The following is a 19,002-nucleotide window of genomic DNA, read 5'->3' as shown; positions in this document are numbered from 1 at the left end:
GGCGCTGAGGGTATTCGCCAAAGAGTTGAGTCGCCACGTACAAATTCTTTCGGACAGTGTCATGGCGGTCTTTTATAAACAGGGGGAGGGGGTACACGGTGTGCCTCCTTGATCAGGCTTGCAAGTGCCATTTTTTTATTTATTTTTTTTCCTTGGGCCAAGGGGAGCCTGTGGTCAATATGTGCAGTCCACCTAAAGGTGTAGACTCGGTCTGCCAGATGATTGTCCACTCCCAAGTGTGCAAATCGGAATGGTCACTGAACAGGTCAGTCTTCCAGCTACTGTCAGAGATGGGGCCTTTCAGACAAGGATCTATTTGCCAGCAAGTCAGATGCCAAGGTTCCTGTGTACTTCTCATTGAAAAGAGAAGTGGGAGCCAAAGGGATAGACGCATTGGCCCAAAAGTGCCTTAAGTCCCCTATACTATGCCTTTCCCCCATTCAGACTTAATCAAACTTTCTCAGGATCAGGGGATTAAGAACGCACCACAATGATTCTAGTGGTCCTGTATTGGTTGATGAAGCATTGGTTTTCCACACTGTTATGCCTGGTGGGAGAGCCTCCACTCATGCTGCCCTCTCAGGACCCAGTCCTGTTGCCAAAAATGCAGTCTGCTTGGTGTCTGAGGAAAGGTTCCTAAAATCTAAGGGGCTCTTGGACATGGTGGTGAATACACTGCTTTCCAATAGAAAGAAAGTGATCCAAACAATTTGTTAAAATTTTTGTAAACTTTTCTGTTCATGGTTAGAAACAAAGGTGTCCTGCAGGTATTCCAGCCATCTTGGAGTTTTTACAGGACGGTGCGGACCAAGGACTGGCCATTAGTACATTGAAAGTTCAGGTATTGGCCTTGCCTGGCGTTAGACCCGCTAGTCCACAGGTTCTTTAAGGGGTTAGCCAGGATTAGCCCCATTCCGTTCAAGATTCTGCCAAAGTGGGATTTGTCTATAGTATTGCAAGGTTGGATAAAACGTTCACAAGAGTAAGAATGGTCACTAAAATGGGCCACTCTCAAAGCAGTTTTTTAGTGGCAATTTCCACAGCCAGCAAGCTACAGGCACTTTCTATTAAAGAGCCTTATCTGAAAAATTTTTGAGGCCAGACTGAACACTTACAGACCCGGCGTTTATGCCTAAAGGTGATTTCTAAATTCCAAAGGACTCAAGAGATCATTCTGCCTTCTTTCTGTGCGTCTCCAACCAATCCAAAAGAAGCACATTTCCACCAACTGGGTGTTGAGGGCCTGTGTCTTGCGTTATTTGGAATTGTCTGAAGGCATTAGAAAATCGAATGCCATATTAATTTTGCATTCTGGTAAAAAAATTGGTGTATCAAGCTTCAAAGGGCACAATCGCCCGTTTGCTCAAACAAGCTGTTGTGGAAGCTTACAGGATTTTAAAGGAATAACCTTTTTGCCCCAATGGCTCACTCAACACTGGCGCTGTCCGCTTCTTGGATGGAGTGAGCTGGGGCGAAACCAGAATAAATTAGCCAAACAGGGACATGGTCGAGCTACTCGACATTCACAAAGCATTATAGACTGGGCCTTATCTCAGAGAGAGGTCCACCAGGCGGTATTTCTCACCCACCCCCAATATGGTAAGTGCTCGTTGATGCTCTCTAGTGCTGTCCTGGACAGATGACTAGAGAAAACCAGAGTTAGACTTACCAGTAACTCTGTTTCTGGGAGTCATCCAGTACAGCAGGGATTCCCTCCCTTTATGCTGTTATAACCTTGGACGAGTATTTTTTTGTTTCAGAAGCTGTTCTGGGGGAAATTCTCGCATAAAAAATACAGAAGATGGACGGGAGCCGCCCTTTATGGATTTAACCCTTTGTGTTTCCTGCCTCCGGCAGTGGAGCCTTTCCAAACCGTTACCGATAAGTTCAACTGTGGTTTTTGGGGTTCAAAGCACCCCGCTTAAACATCGGTAAAGTGAGCTAAAATTAGCGCCAATTTACTGCGAACGCACGGGCGGCTGCAGTGTGAAAGGGGTCTTGTGCTTTCAAACTCTCTCATACCGTTATGGATTGTCTGCTTGCTGTCCAACAGCTCTAACCCCAAGTAGTACTTATCTCTGCACCAATAGAAGAACTCTTACATGATTTCTACTCAAACCTTTTTTTACAATTTACAAAGCAAATGGAGAATTTTGGCCCATTCTGGAACTAAGACTTTCAGTCTTTTGGTCTAATGGTTGCCAAGCTACTTGGCTTTTTGGCAGTGTGGGTCAAACATTCTTTGGTCCACCCCATGTGTCTGACCCCAAGGTTGGACTCCAAAGCTGTGGAAAATTCTCATGATGGATGCCAGTCTTTCAGGGTGGGACACATTCCTGAATGCTGTTCCAGTGTAGGTTGACTTTGCTTTTGGAGGAAGCTTGCCTTTCCATCACCATTGGAGCTCAGGGCAATTAGATTGTACCTTCATAACTCCTCTATTGCAAGATTACCAGCCAAAATCCAGTGCGACAGTGGCACAGCCGTGGCCTTTATCAACAATCAAGAGGTACCAGAAGTCGCACTATACCAAAGGAAATTGACTTGATCCTCTCCTTGGTAGAGCTATGGATTCTGGCTCTGTCCACCAATCCCATCTCAGTCATGGAAAATTGGCAGGGTTCTCTCTGGGAGCGAAATCTGGCTTCTGGAAAGCCAAAATTGCCACCTTTTGAACTTTTAGGGATATTCGTTTATCTGGCTTCACTTGCAAGGTGTCCTTTGTTGCTATCACATCTGCAAGGAGGATCTCTGGGTTAGTGGCCTTGTCTTGTAATGAGTCCCCTTAAAGCCTCCTTCCTCCCTAAGGTGATTTCTTCCTTTCACCTTAACCAGCATATTGTCCTTCCTTTTTTATGTCCTCTGAAACATCCCAAGGATTTTTTATTTTCAATTTATCTCTGTGGAATGAGCTTTGAGAGTCTCAGGGCTGATGTAGTTTTTAAGCAATTGGATTACCTCTGTTTGCTGGTTTCCGCAAGAGCTTGCTAGCCTCTTGTTCCAACATTGCTGGGTGGATCAGACAAGTAGTTATTCTAGCTTATGGTTTTAAGGGGGATAGTTTTCTTCCCTTAAAGTCCTGTTAAGGCATACTCCACCAGATTACTTTTTGCCATTGGTAAACGGTTTCCCTGCTTTGCGTGGCTTCTGCCTAGGCTTCTGTTTACACGTTTAGGTTTTACCAGGTAGATGTTCAGGCCTCCTGTAATGTCATTTTTAGGTGTAAGGTGCTACACACTGCTGTCTTTTTAAACCTTTCTCGACCTATTTTTGTGTGCCTTTTGCAGTTGCTTGTTGCTCATCCCTCAGCTATACTACTTTTTGATGTCCCATGGTAAAGACTTAAAATTATTTAGCCTGTGTACTGGCTGATTTATAATTACATTGAACTCTTGGTCAAACATGATTCAGAACTTCTAGCTAAAATTAAAATGGAGTAAACTTATATTTTTTTTTTTTTCTTTCTAAAGTTCATAGATTTTTCTGACATTTCATAGTACTATGTTGATTTATATTTAATTGTGTTGAGCTATCCTATTTACAAAATGTGGTTTGCATTATTTCAGTTACGAAGTGAAAAAGAGGCAAGTTTGAAGCGAGCAATTATTGACACTGGCATCGAACAACCTCTAGTAAATACAAGCAAACATAGGAGGTGAGCTCTAAGGGCTAAGATGTGATATATTCTGCAATTACCTAACTGTATGGTATGAAGGTGGACTGTTTCAATTGTATACATTTTGATAAATCTGCCTATTTATGAATTTTTTCTCAATGTAAATTTACAGTTAATCACTTTTGACATTGATACAACAGCGTTACAACTAGCCATTCCTTTCTGGCTCTCCTCTTAGAGTATTACTATATAGTTTAGACATAATTATCTTCAAAATCTTCCAAAGTTCATTCACATACAGATGCGTATAATGAAACCGATAGGATTTTATTATATTAATATTGGTCTGTAAAAGTTTTTCTTGTTGGGGCATCTTTTAGAAGTCCCAAATTTACCATTTTTTTTTTCATGATTATTGTGAATATTGGACTTGAATATACTAAGTTTAAAACCTTTTTTTAGCATTTCCTTCACTTCCTTTTCAAACGAGTGTAAGTGAGAGATTTTTTCCAGACTGTTGTAATTGCAACAGATATTAACATAACACCTATCTACTCCTACTCTAAATTTGTCTCGGTGATAGTGGTTCCCATTATATATAGATCGTAAATGGCAATACGGACAGAATGAAAACCTGGAAAAAAAAAAAAAAAACCTTTGCCACTGTATCCCAAATTATTTAGGCTTTAATTTGCTTTTTTGGGAATACTGAAATTGACATTTTTTTTTAATTTTTGTTTTTTCTAAGCTTTTTTTTGTTTAACCTGTGCAAATATTGAATTTTAAACCGTCCAGTGAATATCCTGAAAATGCACAAAAAAAGTAAGACTAGAAAAATTGTGGTGTTCTAAAACATTTTGTTTCGGAGGGCAGATTAGGCCTCATGCACACAGGTACTACACTGAATCTTAGTTGGGTTATGTTGGGTCTTCAAAGAATGCCTTTTGAACCTGAGTTGTGGGCCTTAACCTCTAAATATTTTTCTCATCCTACAGATGGACAAGGTTGTTTGAGGCTCATGGTGTCATTTCTGAGTTTCTTTTGAGAAAGTGCTGTACCTAACATGATACCCATATAGAACTTATTCCTGCAGCCTATTTTTAAAAAGAAATTATAAATTGCATCTTGCTGTATATTCCAGTTGCTGGTACAGATTGTTGCATTGGAGACCTGGGCCAGCACACGAGATGTAATTGAGTGTGGAGCCTGATCTTGCTTGGAGCAGCATGTTAAATCTTTGACATTGAATGAGCTAATTTCAGCATCAGGCATCTGTTTGCTAGGCTGCCACCTGGGTTTCTGTTCACATGTTTAATTTCTGCTGGGTGGGTGTTTTGGCCTCAGCTGATGCCAGCTTTGGGTCTTAAGGTTCTTTAGGTAGCTATATAGGTTTGTTGAGCCACCTTGGTTCCCTTCTTAGTTTTTGTGAGCCTTTCAGTCCTTTTCTTGTAGTATATTATAGGACATGGCTCTCTACCCTCAGTTTGTATCATCCACTTGCTAAAAATTCTTGCTAGGAGTGGGGGGTTATACTGAATTGTCCTTGCCGCTTTTTATTTTTTATTTTTTTTGCCCAATATTCTAAAGGCAACAGTAGCATCACAATGTTCCTGAACCTTCCTTGTCCCATAATATACTCTGAGATTTTACAGCAAGTCAAACCTCTTTTTTAACCCAACCTACAAAGGAAACTGGCAATTCTGATGACTGTGATCCTTGCAGTTTTATGTTGGTCACTTTGGTCAGTGACACCCTTCACCTTCACAGGGTTTTTTCTCTATAGCTGTACTGTGGTGAATAAGCAATTGTCCTGATAGTCTCAAAGGACATAATGAACAATTAAAGAAAGATATGTCCAAGTGTGGGAGAATGAAACTACTTCTCGGTCATTTCAGAGAAATTAAAAACTGGTCCCATACCTAGAGATGCTACAAAATTCCAAAGACTTACAGACACTATACCTGTACAGAAATCGGACTGTCAACAAACTGGAAATTGAATCAGGGCAGCACAGACAGAGCTAAAAGCTCAGTAAAAGTACAACCTTTCATTTAATTTCTAACACTCTGTAAACGTTTGGGACCTGAGACCAGTCGCTGGAGTTTTCGTAGAGGAATGCTGTACCGTTCTAGGGTTCTAACTGCTCAACAATCCTGAGTCGTCCTTTGTCATATTTTTGTTTGAAGATGCACCAACTATTTTCAATTGGTAGAAGGTCTGGACTGCGGGCAGTCCAGTTTTGTACCTGAACTCTTCTACTACCAGGCCATGTTGTTGTCATAGGTGCGGTATGTTTAGCATTGTCCTGCTGAAATATGCAAGGCCTTCCCTGAAAAGACATCATATGGATGGGAGCATATACTGCTCTAAAACCTGGATATATCTTTCAGTATTGATGGTGCCTTTCCAGATGTGCAAGCTGCCCATTCCTTACACACTAATGCATCCCCATACCATCAGATATGCAGGCTTTTGAACTGAGTGCTGATAAGCAGCAGGAAGATCTCTCTCCTCTTTAGTCTATAGGATGCAGCGCCCATGTGCACCAAAAAATATTGATTTATCTGGCCACAGAACAGTTTTTTACTTTGCAACAGACCATTTGACCTGAGAGTGGCAGCATTTCTGGATGTTCTGTCATGCAAAGAAGCCATATCTGAAGTTTACCTTGCATTTTTGGATGGCACAGTGAAATGCATTCACAAAGCATCATTTCTGGAAGCATTTAGGAGCCCATGCAGTGATGTCCATCACAGAATCATGGTTATTTTTAATGCAGTGCCTCCGGAGGGGCCAAAGATCACGGGCATCAATATTGCGTTTTGGCCTTGTCCGTTTATGTACATGGATTTCTCCAGATTCTCTGAATCTTTTGATATGTACTGCAGATGCTATATTTACAGTAACAGTCTGAAATTGTTCACTTTTTTTTTACTTTTCACAGATTGGTGAACCTCCGCCCAGCTTTACGTTTGAGACGCTCTGACTCTTAAGATGCTCTTTTTATACCCAGTTATGTTGCTGAGCTGTTGCGGATTGCCCTAATTGCAAAATGTTCTTCCAGCTCTTCTGCTAGTACCACTTACTTTGCCAGCTTTTTGTTGCCCTGTCTCATCTTTGAGTCATGTTGCTACCATCAATTTCAAACTTGCCTTTTTTTCTAAATTGTACATTTTTTTGGTTTAAACCTTTGATATCTTCCATTTTCTTATGAATAAAGTATGGGTTTATTAGATTTGCAGATCATTGCATGTTTTTACATAGATTTTGCACGGCATCCCGATGTTTTTGAAATTGGGGTTGTAGACTGTGCCTGTGGTGTGAATGGAGAATGCTGTAGGATGAAGCCCACTTCCTGCTAGTTTCCCCAAGTACTCTGCAGTGAGAAACACGCCTTTCCAAACGCTCTGCACTCTCATCCTGGACTTCACTTCTATAGAAGAGAAGTAGTCGCATTCTACTGGTAGATGAAGAGCCAACGGTGATAGCTGCACATTACTTTTTCAGAGATTGTAGACTTGGTAATGTTCAAATGTATTTGCAGCGGTTTGTTTAAATTTGAGTGGGAGAACTTTTATTTAACTCCATTTTAAAAGGAAATGGTCGGATCTGGTGGCGTGGCTGTGATCTCGGAAGCTTTATTTTAGTCGCATTTGTCTGTGACGCACATCTTCACAGGGTTTCTCCCATTTATATCTGCACTGTAATTAATGTGCTGTTATTTAAAGATCTTTATAGTCTTCTACCTAGAGCTCATGCTGTGGCCTGGTATAAATGTTCAGGCATCGTAGGCAAAGCATGTGTTAAGAGATGTCTCTGGAAATGGAGGTTTTGTTATGACCAGGATTTTTATAATTACCCTTTCAGGAGTTCCGTATGTCGAATGAGCAGCAAAGAAAAGATCTCTGTACAAGACCAATCAAAGGAGAGGAAGACATTGGGCACTATAACAGTTGGCGATGAAGAGGGCTCTTGCAGTTCAGAAGAAGAAACCCAATCAACCAATGGTGAGGGCATCTTCTAATTAAAAGAACCTCAGATTGATCTTTAGGGGTTTTTATATATATATATTCAGTTAAGCTGCAGAGGCATTTTGAGGACTTTCCTGTGATTCTGCTTTGATGGATGCATATTCCTTAACTTGGGCTGCTTGATAATTCTAGGATGGCTGAACTAATCCTATTCACTGAATCTTTCTTGAATTTTAAAGGATAAGTTCACCTTTTGCCAAAAAATAATAATGCACCTTTTTTTGCAGGTAGAAAATGTGCATTTATTTTTTGTTTTGGGAGCCTGTAAAGCCTTGTGACAGCGATCAGCAGATAGCTGATGCCAAGCAAGTCTCATGCACATCTGTCAGTGTATCTGCTTGCTCGCACCTTGTAAGCAAGACGGGAAGTATCAATGAACTACCATGGTGCCCACAGCGCTGTGGTAGTTCATTGAGAACTACAAGCCAACAGCTGCAAGGGATTTGTAGCTTTCCATTCACAGAACACTGTGAATGAGTGGTGTGAACGAGTGGGTGCATTTAAAAGAAAAATTGTGACCGCTAGCAGAGGGAGAAGATCCCCCTGCCTAGTGATTATAGGTGTAGCATGTTATCGAAGGTGAACTTATCCTTTTATTGGAAAAGGGGTTGCTTTCTTCAGAGCCTATTTTCACCAGGTGGTCCGGTCTAACAGAATGCCTTTTACGTTTACTTTTTTTCTCTTCTCCATTTTTCAGACGGTCTTGTAGAGAGAATTATTTTTTTTTTTTTTTTTTTTTTAAATAGGAGCATCTATTTGTGTTTGTTTTTTTTGTTTGACTAGTAAACCAATAATATAAAAACTGGTTCTGTGTGAAAGGTCTACTACTACTACTATTTATGAATATACGTTTGTGCAACCTTGTATTTATTATAACATTATTTTGGCTTATTCAGTAACCGTGCAAAGATCGGTAACAGATAACAACCAATAAGAATAATTTTTTTCTGAAGTCAGACATGTACACGATGGAATCTGTTTTATTACTCCACTTCATACTTAAAGCTGTACTTGTTACCTCACACAGCTGTGAGCTGGTTGGTTTGTTTAAAGTATATGTGAACCCTCACCTTGTAAAACAACCCATTCCCTTTATATTTCTATTTTAAAGTGGAAAACATTTGTGTCAGATACACTCAGCTACATAAGGAGCTCAGAAGAACTAGGGGAGGAGAAACTGCAGCACACTGGTCAGCACAAATCTGATTATTGGAAGAGAGGAGGCTTAGTTCCCAGCACTGCCAGAAACCTGACCATGCTATGCTCTCATGCCTAGCGTCAACCTTTTTTAATGGCAAACCGATAGACTGGCAGGAACACCAGGGATTTCACACAAAGGAAGCAGTACAAAGAGAATAGGATGCTATTTTTTACATAGTACAGCAGGCACATATAAGGAATATGAAATGTTGAGGTAATCTGTTCTTTAATTGGCTAATTTTTTAAACCCATGACCATCGAGAGGGGAAAGGGCTCCACCCTCCAATGAAATACTTTATCGGTTGGGGGTTTCATAAATCAGTCAGCAAGAATTTTTGGTGCATTGAGTGCTCTCCTCCCCCAGAGAAAAAAGGCTTGTGCCTCTACAAGTAGGATTTCCAGTCCTGAAGTTCCTTTTGCCCTACTCGGACTTCTGGTTACAAAGTGAAGTCCGGACTATGCAAAAATATGTGGCCTTCCAAACCAGTCAAGGCTGGTTTCAAGGCTTCTTTACATTGTCAGAATGGGGGGTGTCTGTTGGCCTTCTGGTTACAGAAAATCTAACGCCTGGGTTCAGAGTTTGATTTTCAGGGGTTACAAATTGGCTTTTCTCATCCTCCTCCCCGTATCATACTTTCAAGCTTGAACCTATGCCTGCTAAGATAGATCCTACTTCTGCTGAATTAATAGCCTCTATATGAATTTTAAGTTTTTGGGTTCTTTTTATGTTTAATGCCATCTGCTTTGATCCCATAATTTTGCACTGTTGCATCTATATGTTGAGGGGGAATTTTTCCGAATTGGAGCAGATAGAATCCGGAACAGCTGTGCATGGTAACCAGTTAGCGTCTAGCTTATATTTTCAATGTTTAAACGAAAAAGATTCTGTCTGCTTCCTCCCATTGTATTCAAATTTGTTTTTAGTGATCTAAACCTCCACTCTAACATTTTAGTCCATTGTATATTTTTGTACCTTTTTTTTTTTTTTTTTTTTTTTTATATTCTTTACAAAAATTCCTCCCATTTTTATTTATTTTTTTTTTTTTTATCTGGTTTTTATATTCTTTACAAAAATTCCTCCCTTTTTTTTTTTTTTTTTCTCTGATCCTAATATCTGTTTGTCTCCCACTGGAGGCTGTTGTGATAACAGCAGAATAAGTACCCACGTAGAGACCTGAATTGATAACCTCCCCTTATTCTGTAATTAATCTGGCATGTCTGGAGTCTGTCCCCTCCGTGCAACCAGGCTTTTTCAGAAAGGTTTATAGTTGTGCACTGCATGGTATGGGAATTATGATGTATCTGGATTGTCTAGAATTGGGACACACTTTCACCTCATAACCCAGAGGGATCTCTTAAAAAACCTTAGCTTTTACAATATAAATGTAGACATATGAATTGCTATTTGTATGGATTAATATCCCATGTGGCTAATCAACCATTCAAGATATTGTGATCGGACATGTCTACTGTAGTTGTAAAATGTCATGTATGTTCAGAATTGGCCCCCACCTTGGCTGGGTTCTGACAGTCATGTATTGTAATGTTAAAAATGTTTATGAAAAGAACAGTGAAAATATGACTGACTTGCTCTTGGCTGGAATGTGATGGGGACACAGCCATCCAGAACATTTGGGAGTGCAAATGCCATTATGCAGCCTTCATCGCTGGAACCGAGGGTGGAACATTAGCTGCTGGAGAGGTCAAATAAAAGTTCCTTTTAATTGGAAACTTTGATCCACATAATTTTTATTAATTTTTTTCCTTTAAAAATGTGAGTAATTCCTACAAGTGTTCCAACTTTTGTTTGTTTCAAGACTGGTTCTTCTACAGAGCTTGTAAACAAACACCCCTGTTAAATATTATGTGAAAAAATATTGCACTGCACAACATAGTAGATTTGCTCTTAAAATTGAGGGAAAAAAACAAATTAAGACTTTATCCTGCAGGTTTGATGGGTTGAGTCAACGGAATACATCCATTGCTAAAATTAAAAACAAGTCTTTCCTAGGCTTGAAGCCATTGCCAGGGGACCTATAAAGATGAAAACTGGAAGCAATGCTTATGGATCTTCATCTTTCAGTAGACAAGTGACCTGTCCTGAATGATTTTCTAATATAACGTGGGAACAGTGCACCTGGATGGTGTAAACCTTGGTACCCTTACCCAGACCCTACACTATGGAATGGCTTTCGGCCAGTGAGTGACTGTGTCTGGATTAGCGCAGAAAAAACACTAGTAGGAGCACAGACCGGCCTGCACGCCTAAGGTGTTCCCGTATTTGACTTATTTTGAGAAGTTCATCTACAAGGAATGACTTTTCAGTCCCGAGAATGGCGGTGTGATACCCCTTTTGATGAGAGCCTCCTGGAAAAAATGGGCGTCTCCTCCGGTCATTGACCTGCCCCCCCCCCCCCCCCCCCCAAGTATCTAGGTTGAATAACGTAACCATGATTCCAGTGGCCCGGTCCATGTTTACGGTGGTGGAGCCAGCGTTTCGACCTGTGCTGGCCACGGCCTTGGTGTCAGACGCTTACTGAATGGGCAACATTGTTGCACCGTAAGTTGGAGAAGCAACAGACTTCCCTGGTCTGCACAGAACTGGCAGATCATTTGGTGCATGGCCTTAAGTATGTCTGTGATGCGGCCCTAGATGCAGTCCCCCTGCTCTCTAGAGCATCTGTATCAACAGTGGTGCTAAGGCGCCTGATTTAGCTGAAATGCTGGTCTGCAGACCAGGCATCCAAAAAAAAAAAAACACTGGCAGATTTTCCCTTCCAAGGTTAGAGGCTATTTGGAGCCTCGCTGGATGACATTAAAAATGTTACCAGTGGGTAGAGAACGTTGCTCCCACCGTCCAGAAAGGGTAAAGAGCCACGCTGTAGGCAGGGGCCCTCATTTTCCACTCAGAAACCGCTTTTTTGCCCACCTGGGTTGGCAGGTAAGCCTTCCCAGTCCGACAAGACGCCTGCTGAAGGACAAAAGCGTCGCTGGTTACGTAAGCCAAACAAGTCTGCGAGCAAAAGTGTTACTGCATGAAGGTTTGCCCCCTCCAGACTCTAGGGTGGAGGGTCGCCTTCAGGAGTTTGCAGCTTGGTGGACGTCCCTACTGTCTGACAAATGGGTCTGCGAACTGGCTTCATCTGGTTACAAGAGTTTTTCTTGTCCACCAAACAGATTCTTTCCCTCCAACCTTCATCTGCTTCCGGCTCGTCGGGAAGCCCTGTTTGGGTTAGTATAGGACCTGCTGCTGCGCTGGGTGATGGTACCTGTACCGATACTGGAAAGGTTTCAGGGATTCTACTCCAATCTGTAGTCCCAAAGAAGAAAGGGGTACGTCCAATCTTGGACCTCAAGGCCCTCAACAGCTTTGTGAAAGTACAAAGGTTCGGGATGGAATTGGTTCGCTCCATGGTCGCTGCACACCATCAGGGGGACATCCTGGTGTCCTTGGAAATCAAGGACGCATGCATACATGTACCCATATGCCTCGGGCATCAGATTTCTGCGATTTGCAGTCAGAAGAGCACTACCAATTTGTGGCTCTCCCTTTTGGCCTGACTTCAGTACCCAGAGTCTTCACCAAGGTGTTGGCCCCAATTCTGGCATTAAGGCAACGTGGGATCGCAATCGGGTACCTAGACTACTGAGGGCAGCTTCCGCCTCAGAATTCAGGGAGGAGGTAGCGATCACCATGCAGACTCTCCGGAAGTTTGGTTGGGTACTGAACCTTAAAAAGTCGTTAGTGCTGACTCAACACCTTGAGTACCTGAACTTACTGCTGAACTCCTCAGAAGCAAGCGTTTTTCTCCTTCAGGCAAGCTGCAGACTCTTCAAGCTGCAGTGAAGTTGGTGAACCGCGGGTGGTCGTCACTGCGCTTCTGCATGCGAGTCCTGGGCCTCATGGTAGCCACTTTTGAAGCAGTACCATATGCTCCATTTCACACCAGTCTTGCAAAAAGATTTTGTCAAAATGGGACAAATCTCCGTTCTCACTGGATTGTCAAATTCAGGTGAGCCAACTAGTCAGGGATCCCCTTCTCCGGTGGCTGAGGTCTCCGGTCCTTCAGTCCAGGAGATTGTTCCTTCCTCCATTGGGCGGTGATCACAACGGATGCCAGCCTGAACGGTGGGGGGAGTTTTGGGCGTACAGACGGCCCAGGGCCGTTGGATGCGGGAAGAATCCCAACTGCCGATCAGTGTGCTCGAGCTTCGGACAATCAGGCGGTGCCTCTCCACATGGTCACGGAGGCTGCAGGGGCGTCCAGTCAGGATCCAGTCAGACAATGCCACGGTGGTGGCGTACATCAACCATCAAGGAGGAATGAGGAGCTTGGCTGCAGCATGGGTGGTCGCTCACATCCTACAGTGGGCAGAGTGACCTGTGCCAGCTCCTGCCACGTCTGCTACAGAGTAGAGGACGAGGTGATTCCAGTAATTCTGATTGCCCCAGATTGGCCTTGGCGTCCTTGGTACGCTGATCTAGTACGACTAGTAGCAGATGTTCCTTGGCAGATGCTGATGCCTTGTCATGCAAGTATCCCTACCTGGTCCTCCAAAAGGATAAGGCGGTGCTACGTCCGCAGCCCTCTTTTCTTCCAAAGATGGTTTTGGCCTTTCATCTAAATGAGAACATTGTGTTACCATCCCTATGTCCTAAGCCAATGCATTCAAAAGAAGTTGCTTTACATTCCCTGGATGTGGTCCGTGCTCTACGGGTGTATGTCTGCTACGGCTCCTTTCCAGAGGTCAGACTGTCTCGGTGGCTGGTCCGAAGAAAGGTCTGGCAACTTGGATGTCCGTTCACACTTTCACTAAATTCTAAAAAATCTTTGGATGCTTACTTTGGCCTCAAGGTTTTGCAGGCGGCTGTGTAAGGTTCCAATTCACACTTTCATTAAGTTACAGGTTTGCTGTGAACACATCTTTAGATGCATAAGTTGGCCGCAGGTTTTGATGGCAGCCATTTAAGGTGTCAACTTCTCTGTTTTTGAGTTCCTCTTGTTGTGGGTGAAGTTTGCTACAATGTAAAGTAGTGATTGTACAGCTTGTATAACAGTGTAAATTTGCTGTCTCCCTCAAAATAACTCAACACACAGCTATTAATGTCTAAACCACTGGCAACAAAAGTGAGTACACCCCTGCAAGTGCAAATGTGCAAATGTCCAAATTGGGCCCAATTAGCCATTTTTCCCTCCCTAGTGTCATGTGACTTGTTAGTGTTACAATGTCTCAGGTGTGAATGGGGAGCAGGTGTGTTACTCACTCTCATACTGGTCACTGGAAGTTCAACATGGCATCTCATGGCAGGGAACTCTGAGGATCTGAAAAATAGAATTGTTTCTCTACATAAAGATGGCCTAGGCTATCAGAAGATTGCCAAGACCCTGAAATTGAGCTGCAGCTGTTTAACAGGACAGGTTCCACTCAGAACAGGCCTCATCATGGTCGACCAAAGAAGATGAGTGCATGTGCTCAGCGTCATATCCAGAGGTTGCCTTTGGGAAATGGACGTATGAGTGCTGCCGGCATTGCTGCAGAGGTCAAAGGAGTGGGGGGCGGGGGGGTCAGCCTGTCGGTGCTCAGCCCATACGCCGCACACTGCATCACTTTGGTCTGCATGGCTGTCATTCCATATGGAAGCCTCTTCTAAAGATGATGCACAAGATGCCTGCAAACAGTTTGCTGAAGACAGACTAAGGACATGGACTACTGGAACCTGGTCTGATGAGACCAAGATAAACTTATTTGGTTCAGATGGGGTCAAGTGTGTGTGGCAGCAACTAGGTGAGGAGTACAAAGACAAGTATGTCTTGCCAATAGTCAAGCATGCTGGTGGGAGTGTCATGGTCTGGGGGCGGCATGAGTGCTGCTGGCACTCGGGAGCTACAGTTCATTGAGGAAACCATAAATGCCAACATGTACTGTGATATACTGAAGCAGAGCATGATCCCCCTTCCTCCAGAGACTGGGCCGCAGTGCAGTATTCAAATATAACCCCATACACTCCTCCAAGACTACCACTGCCTTGCTAAACAAGCTGAGGGTAAAGGTTATGGACTGGTCAAGCATGTCTCCAGATCTAAACTCCATTGTGCATCTCTGGGGCATCCTTAAACGGAAGGTGGAGGAGTGCAAGGTCTCCAACAGCCACCAGCTCCGTGATGTCATCATGGAGGAGTGGAAGAGGACTCCGGTGGCAACCTGTGAAGCACTGGTGAACGCCATACCCAAGAGGGTTAAGGCAGTGCTGGAAAATAATGGTGGCTACACAATATTGACACTTTGGGCTCAATTTGGTTTAGACATTGATGGCTGTGTGAGTTATTTTGAGGGGACAACAAATTTACATTTTTTTTTTTTTTTTTTTTTTTTTTTTTTTTTTTTTTTTTTTGCTCATGCCCTGGCCTATACTCCCACATGTGTACATTTGCATCTGTTAAAAAAAAAAAAAAAACTGTATGCCTAAAATTGCATTTTTAAGTCTATCGGTGTGCAAGAGGCCTGAAGGGTATATAGGAAGTGGAGTAGAAGGGATTTTTGGAATCTGTTTCCTGAGGTTGTAAAGTTGTAGTGCGTGCTACGAACAGAACATTTTTTTTTTTTTTTTTTTTTTTATATATTGTATGGGATAGAATGGGGTTTCTTTCCTGATTACATAGTGTTTTTGGCATTTGAACTCTTCCTGAAATATTAATGCAGTTTTTGAAAATTTAATTTACAGATAGTAAAGTGAATATGCAAATGAATGAGAATGGACTGTTGCCTGAACCAAAAAACAGCACTTTCAACTCCATCTCCCATGATGAGAAGGTAAGATATCCGGACTTTTGTAGGACTATAACCCTTTTTTTTTTTTTTTTTTTTCTTGTAGCTTTTTTTTGTTGTCTGCATTTTATTTTTCATATCTATCTGTTCTGTGTTTTATCCTAATCCAAAGTGTCGCTTCCAAAGTCCTTGTGAATCATTAAAAGATGTGATTTTGCCAATCACCATTAAATCATTTTTTTTTTTTTTTTGTGAATTATATGTCGAGCCTTATTCTAAATCCAGCTCCACTGTCCACTTGAGGTTTTTTTTTTTTTTTTTTTTTTTTTTTTTTTTTTTATGTATGGTTTCTTTGCACGGACAGTACTAATGGATTACTAAAGCCAAGAACAAATGCCATATGTTTCAGCTTACCTGTCCTTGAAATCGGATGCTGTATTAATTTTCTTTTTTTATACTTTGAGCATTTTTGTCTAATACTTGTTGCTTTTGCCAGAAATGGTATCTGCCGTTTCATGGGAGCTAAACAGAAAACACAAACCTCCTTTATTTTGTAAGTTTCTAATCCCATCAGCTCCATGTGTAATGGAGCCGAACAAAGGCAGACACAGTAGCACACTGGCCTGGGAAGCAACCAAGGCTTCCTTCACTGATACAATGGAAGATTGAACATAGTGACCCTGGGACAGGAAATGCTTGCAGGATTATCAAGATAAAAATTGGGAAAAACTGTCTGAAGAAATAAAACTCATAGATCTATCATATCATCTATCATATAGGACTGTTAAGCTGCAATATATTGCATTTTTGGTTTAGATGCACTTTAAAAGCAATTTATTTTATTTTTTTTTATTTTTTTTTTTGTATTTGCTATCCCAATAAGCTTATGTTAAGTGTCAAGTCCTCTAGCTCATAAATATCCTTTATTGTGGGGAATATTGGTACATCACACTTTGGATATAAGTTAATTATGCCATCAGTTTTTGCAGTCCTCACAGCCTATACATGGCTGTGTTGAGTAACTGCAAGGTGTATGAGTGTAAACGCTTAAACCTATTCTTCTGCCTCTGTGTTTTGTGGCTATCTTGTCTTAAACACAAATGCGTTTGAATTTTTAACATGTAATCCTTTGGACACCCTATGCTGTATAATAACTCGTGCCCTTGTCAATCCAACAGTTACTCTTGAGCTACTAAGCTGTTCTGGAGCTGTTACTGTGCTTGCAACAGCTTGACGTTTGCCTTTGCATTTCACGATTGGCTGGTTGCTCTGAATGTTGTGTTGGAAAAGATTAGAATACCTCTCGGTTTTTATTGCTATCTGGGCCTCTGTTTAAACGCCTTTTTTCCTCTGTAGTAGTAAGGGAATACAGTGCCTTGAAAAAGTATTCATACCCCTTGAAATTTTCCACATTGTCATGTTACAACCAAGGTTGTAAATGTATTTTATTGGGATTGTATGTGATGGACCAACATAAAGTGGCACAAAATTGTCAAGTGGAAGGAAAACGACAAATGGTTTTCCTTTTTTTTTTCCCCAAATATCTGAAAAGTGTGGCATGCATTTGTATTTGCCCCCTTTACTCTGTTTACCCTTTATTCCACCTGTGTGTAATTTAATCTCTGTAGATACAGCTATTCTGTGATGTCCTCAGAGGTTTTTTAGAGAACCTTGGTGAACAAACATCATGAAGGCCAAGGAACACACCAGACATATCAGGGATAAAGTTGTGGAATTTAAAGCAGGGTTAGGTTATAAAAAAAAAAAAAAAAAATCTCATGGAGATGTTCAATCCATCTCAAAATGAAAAGAAGCATCGTACAGCTGCGAACCTACCAAAACATGGCTGGCCATCTAAACTGAAAGGCCGGGCAAGGAGAGCATTAATCAGAGAAGCAGCCAAGAGGGCCACGGCAACTCTGGAGGAGCTGCAGAGATCCACAGGAAAACTATTAGTCGTGTGCTCCAAAAATTATCTGGCTTTTTATGGAAGAGTGGCAAGAATAAAGCCATTGTTGAAAGAAAGCTAGAAGTCCCATTTTCAGTTTGCGCCTTTTTGGCCTAAAAATCAAAGCGCTGTGTGTGGCCCGAAAACTAACACTACACAACACCCTGAACACACATCCCCCACCTAGAAACATGATGGCGGCAGCATGTTGTGGGGATGCTTTTCTTCAGCAGGGACAGGCAAGTTGGTCATAGGTGATGGGAAGATGGATGGAGCCAAATACAGGGCAATCTTAGGAGAAAATCTGTTAGTATTTGCAAAAGACTTGAGACTGGGGCAGAGGTTCACCTTCCAGCAGGACAACGACCCTAAACATACAGCCAGAGCTACAATGGAATGGTTTAGACCAAAGCATATTCATGTGTTAGAATGGCCCAAAGCCCATACCTAAATACAGAATCTGTGGAAAGGCTTGAAAGTTGCTGTTCATAGATTTATAGATTGTAAGCTCTAACGAGCAGGGCTCTCTAGTCCCTCCTATATTGATTTGTATTGTAAGTGTACTGTCTGCCCTCATGTTGTAAAGCGCTGCGCAAACAAATGCATGCCGCAGTTTTCAGATATTTGTAAAATAAATTGCAAATCATTATCGTTTTCCTTCCACTTCACAATTGTATGCCACTTTGTGTTGGTCCAGCACATAAAATCCCTATAAAAGACTTAACTTTTTTGGTTGTAACATGACAAAATGTGGAAAATTTTTCAAGGGGTGTGAATACTTTTTCAAGGCACTGTATATTAAAAACCAAGCACAAAGCCACACTTTCATGAAGTCTCACTGAAGTTTAATCAAAGAAGTGACTTATGATATATGGACATATGACATAGTCCATAGGCTTATGACATAGTCCCCATCTAAGCCACACCCTTTCACATATTCCACCCTGATTGCGCTTATTTATAGAGGAGACCTCTATGAATAAGCCCAATTGGGGTGAAACATGTCTGGGTTAGAGCAGGAATTTATAGTGAAACTTATGAAGTTTGGCTTTTCCTTCATTTTAACTGTGCTGCATGGGGTGAGTTTTTATAAATCCTGCACCCAGTGTGGATGCTTGTGACTTGGAGCGTTGCAGTCTTTTCTCTGTGCCTACAATAAGGGAATTTATTTTATCCCAAGTTCTACATTGTTCTCCAAAGAAGTTAGAACCTGCACAAATTAAAGTCGTGAAAGGAATATCTTTATTGAAATAGACCTAAAACCAAATCTGGTGGCACAGGAGAAATTGTAAATCTACTCATACTTAACCATACATTCAAACCAAGCTACCTACATCCTGCTTTAAGTATCTAACAAAGTAGTTTCCTAGTAGTACAGTAAATTGACGGGGTTTTCAATCATTAATATTGCAGTTATCTTCAGTTGATTGATTATAATC

At 41.7% G+C, this 19,002-nt stretch overlaps 1 protein-coding gene across 2 annotated transcripts in view; it reads left to right on the top strand.

Annotated features, from left to right (window-relative positions):
• The window catches only part of PPP1R12C (protein phosphatase 1 regulatory subunit 12C), a 192,161-nt gene that overhangs the window by 81,294 nt on the left and 91,865 nt on the right, over nucleotides 1-19,002 (top strand). For both annotated transcript variants that reach the window (XM_077457528.1, XM_077457527.1), the window contains exons 7-9: nucleotides 3,567-3,655; nucleotides 7,484-7,623; nucleotides 15,572-15,660. In XM_077457528.1, coding sequence (XP_077313654.1) covers nucleotides 3,567-3,655; nucleotides 7,484-7,623; nucleotides 15,572-15,660 — 318 coding nt within the window. The remainder of the gene's footprint in view (nucleotides 1-3,566; nucleotides 3,656-7,483; nucleotides 7,624-15,571; nucleotides 15,661-19,002) is intronic.

The sequence above is a fragment of the Lithobates pipiens genome, unplaced genomic scaffold (genome assembly GCF_037356315.1).
Source record: "Lithobates pipiens isolate NorthernLeopardFrog02 unplaced genomic scaffold, aLitPip1_a1.2 Scaffold_27, whole genome shotgun sequence".
Taxonomy (NCBI): domain Eukaryota; kingdom Metazoa; phylum Chordata; class Amphibia; order Anura; family Ranidae; genus Lithobates; species Lithobates pipiens.
This window is presented reverse-complemented; position numbering and strand designations above follow the sequence as displayed.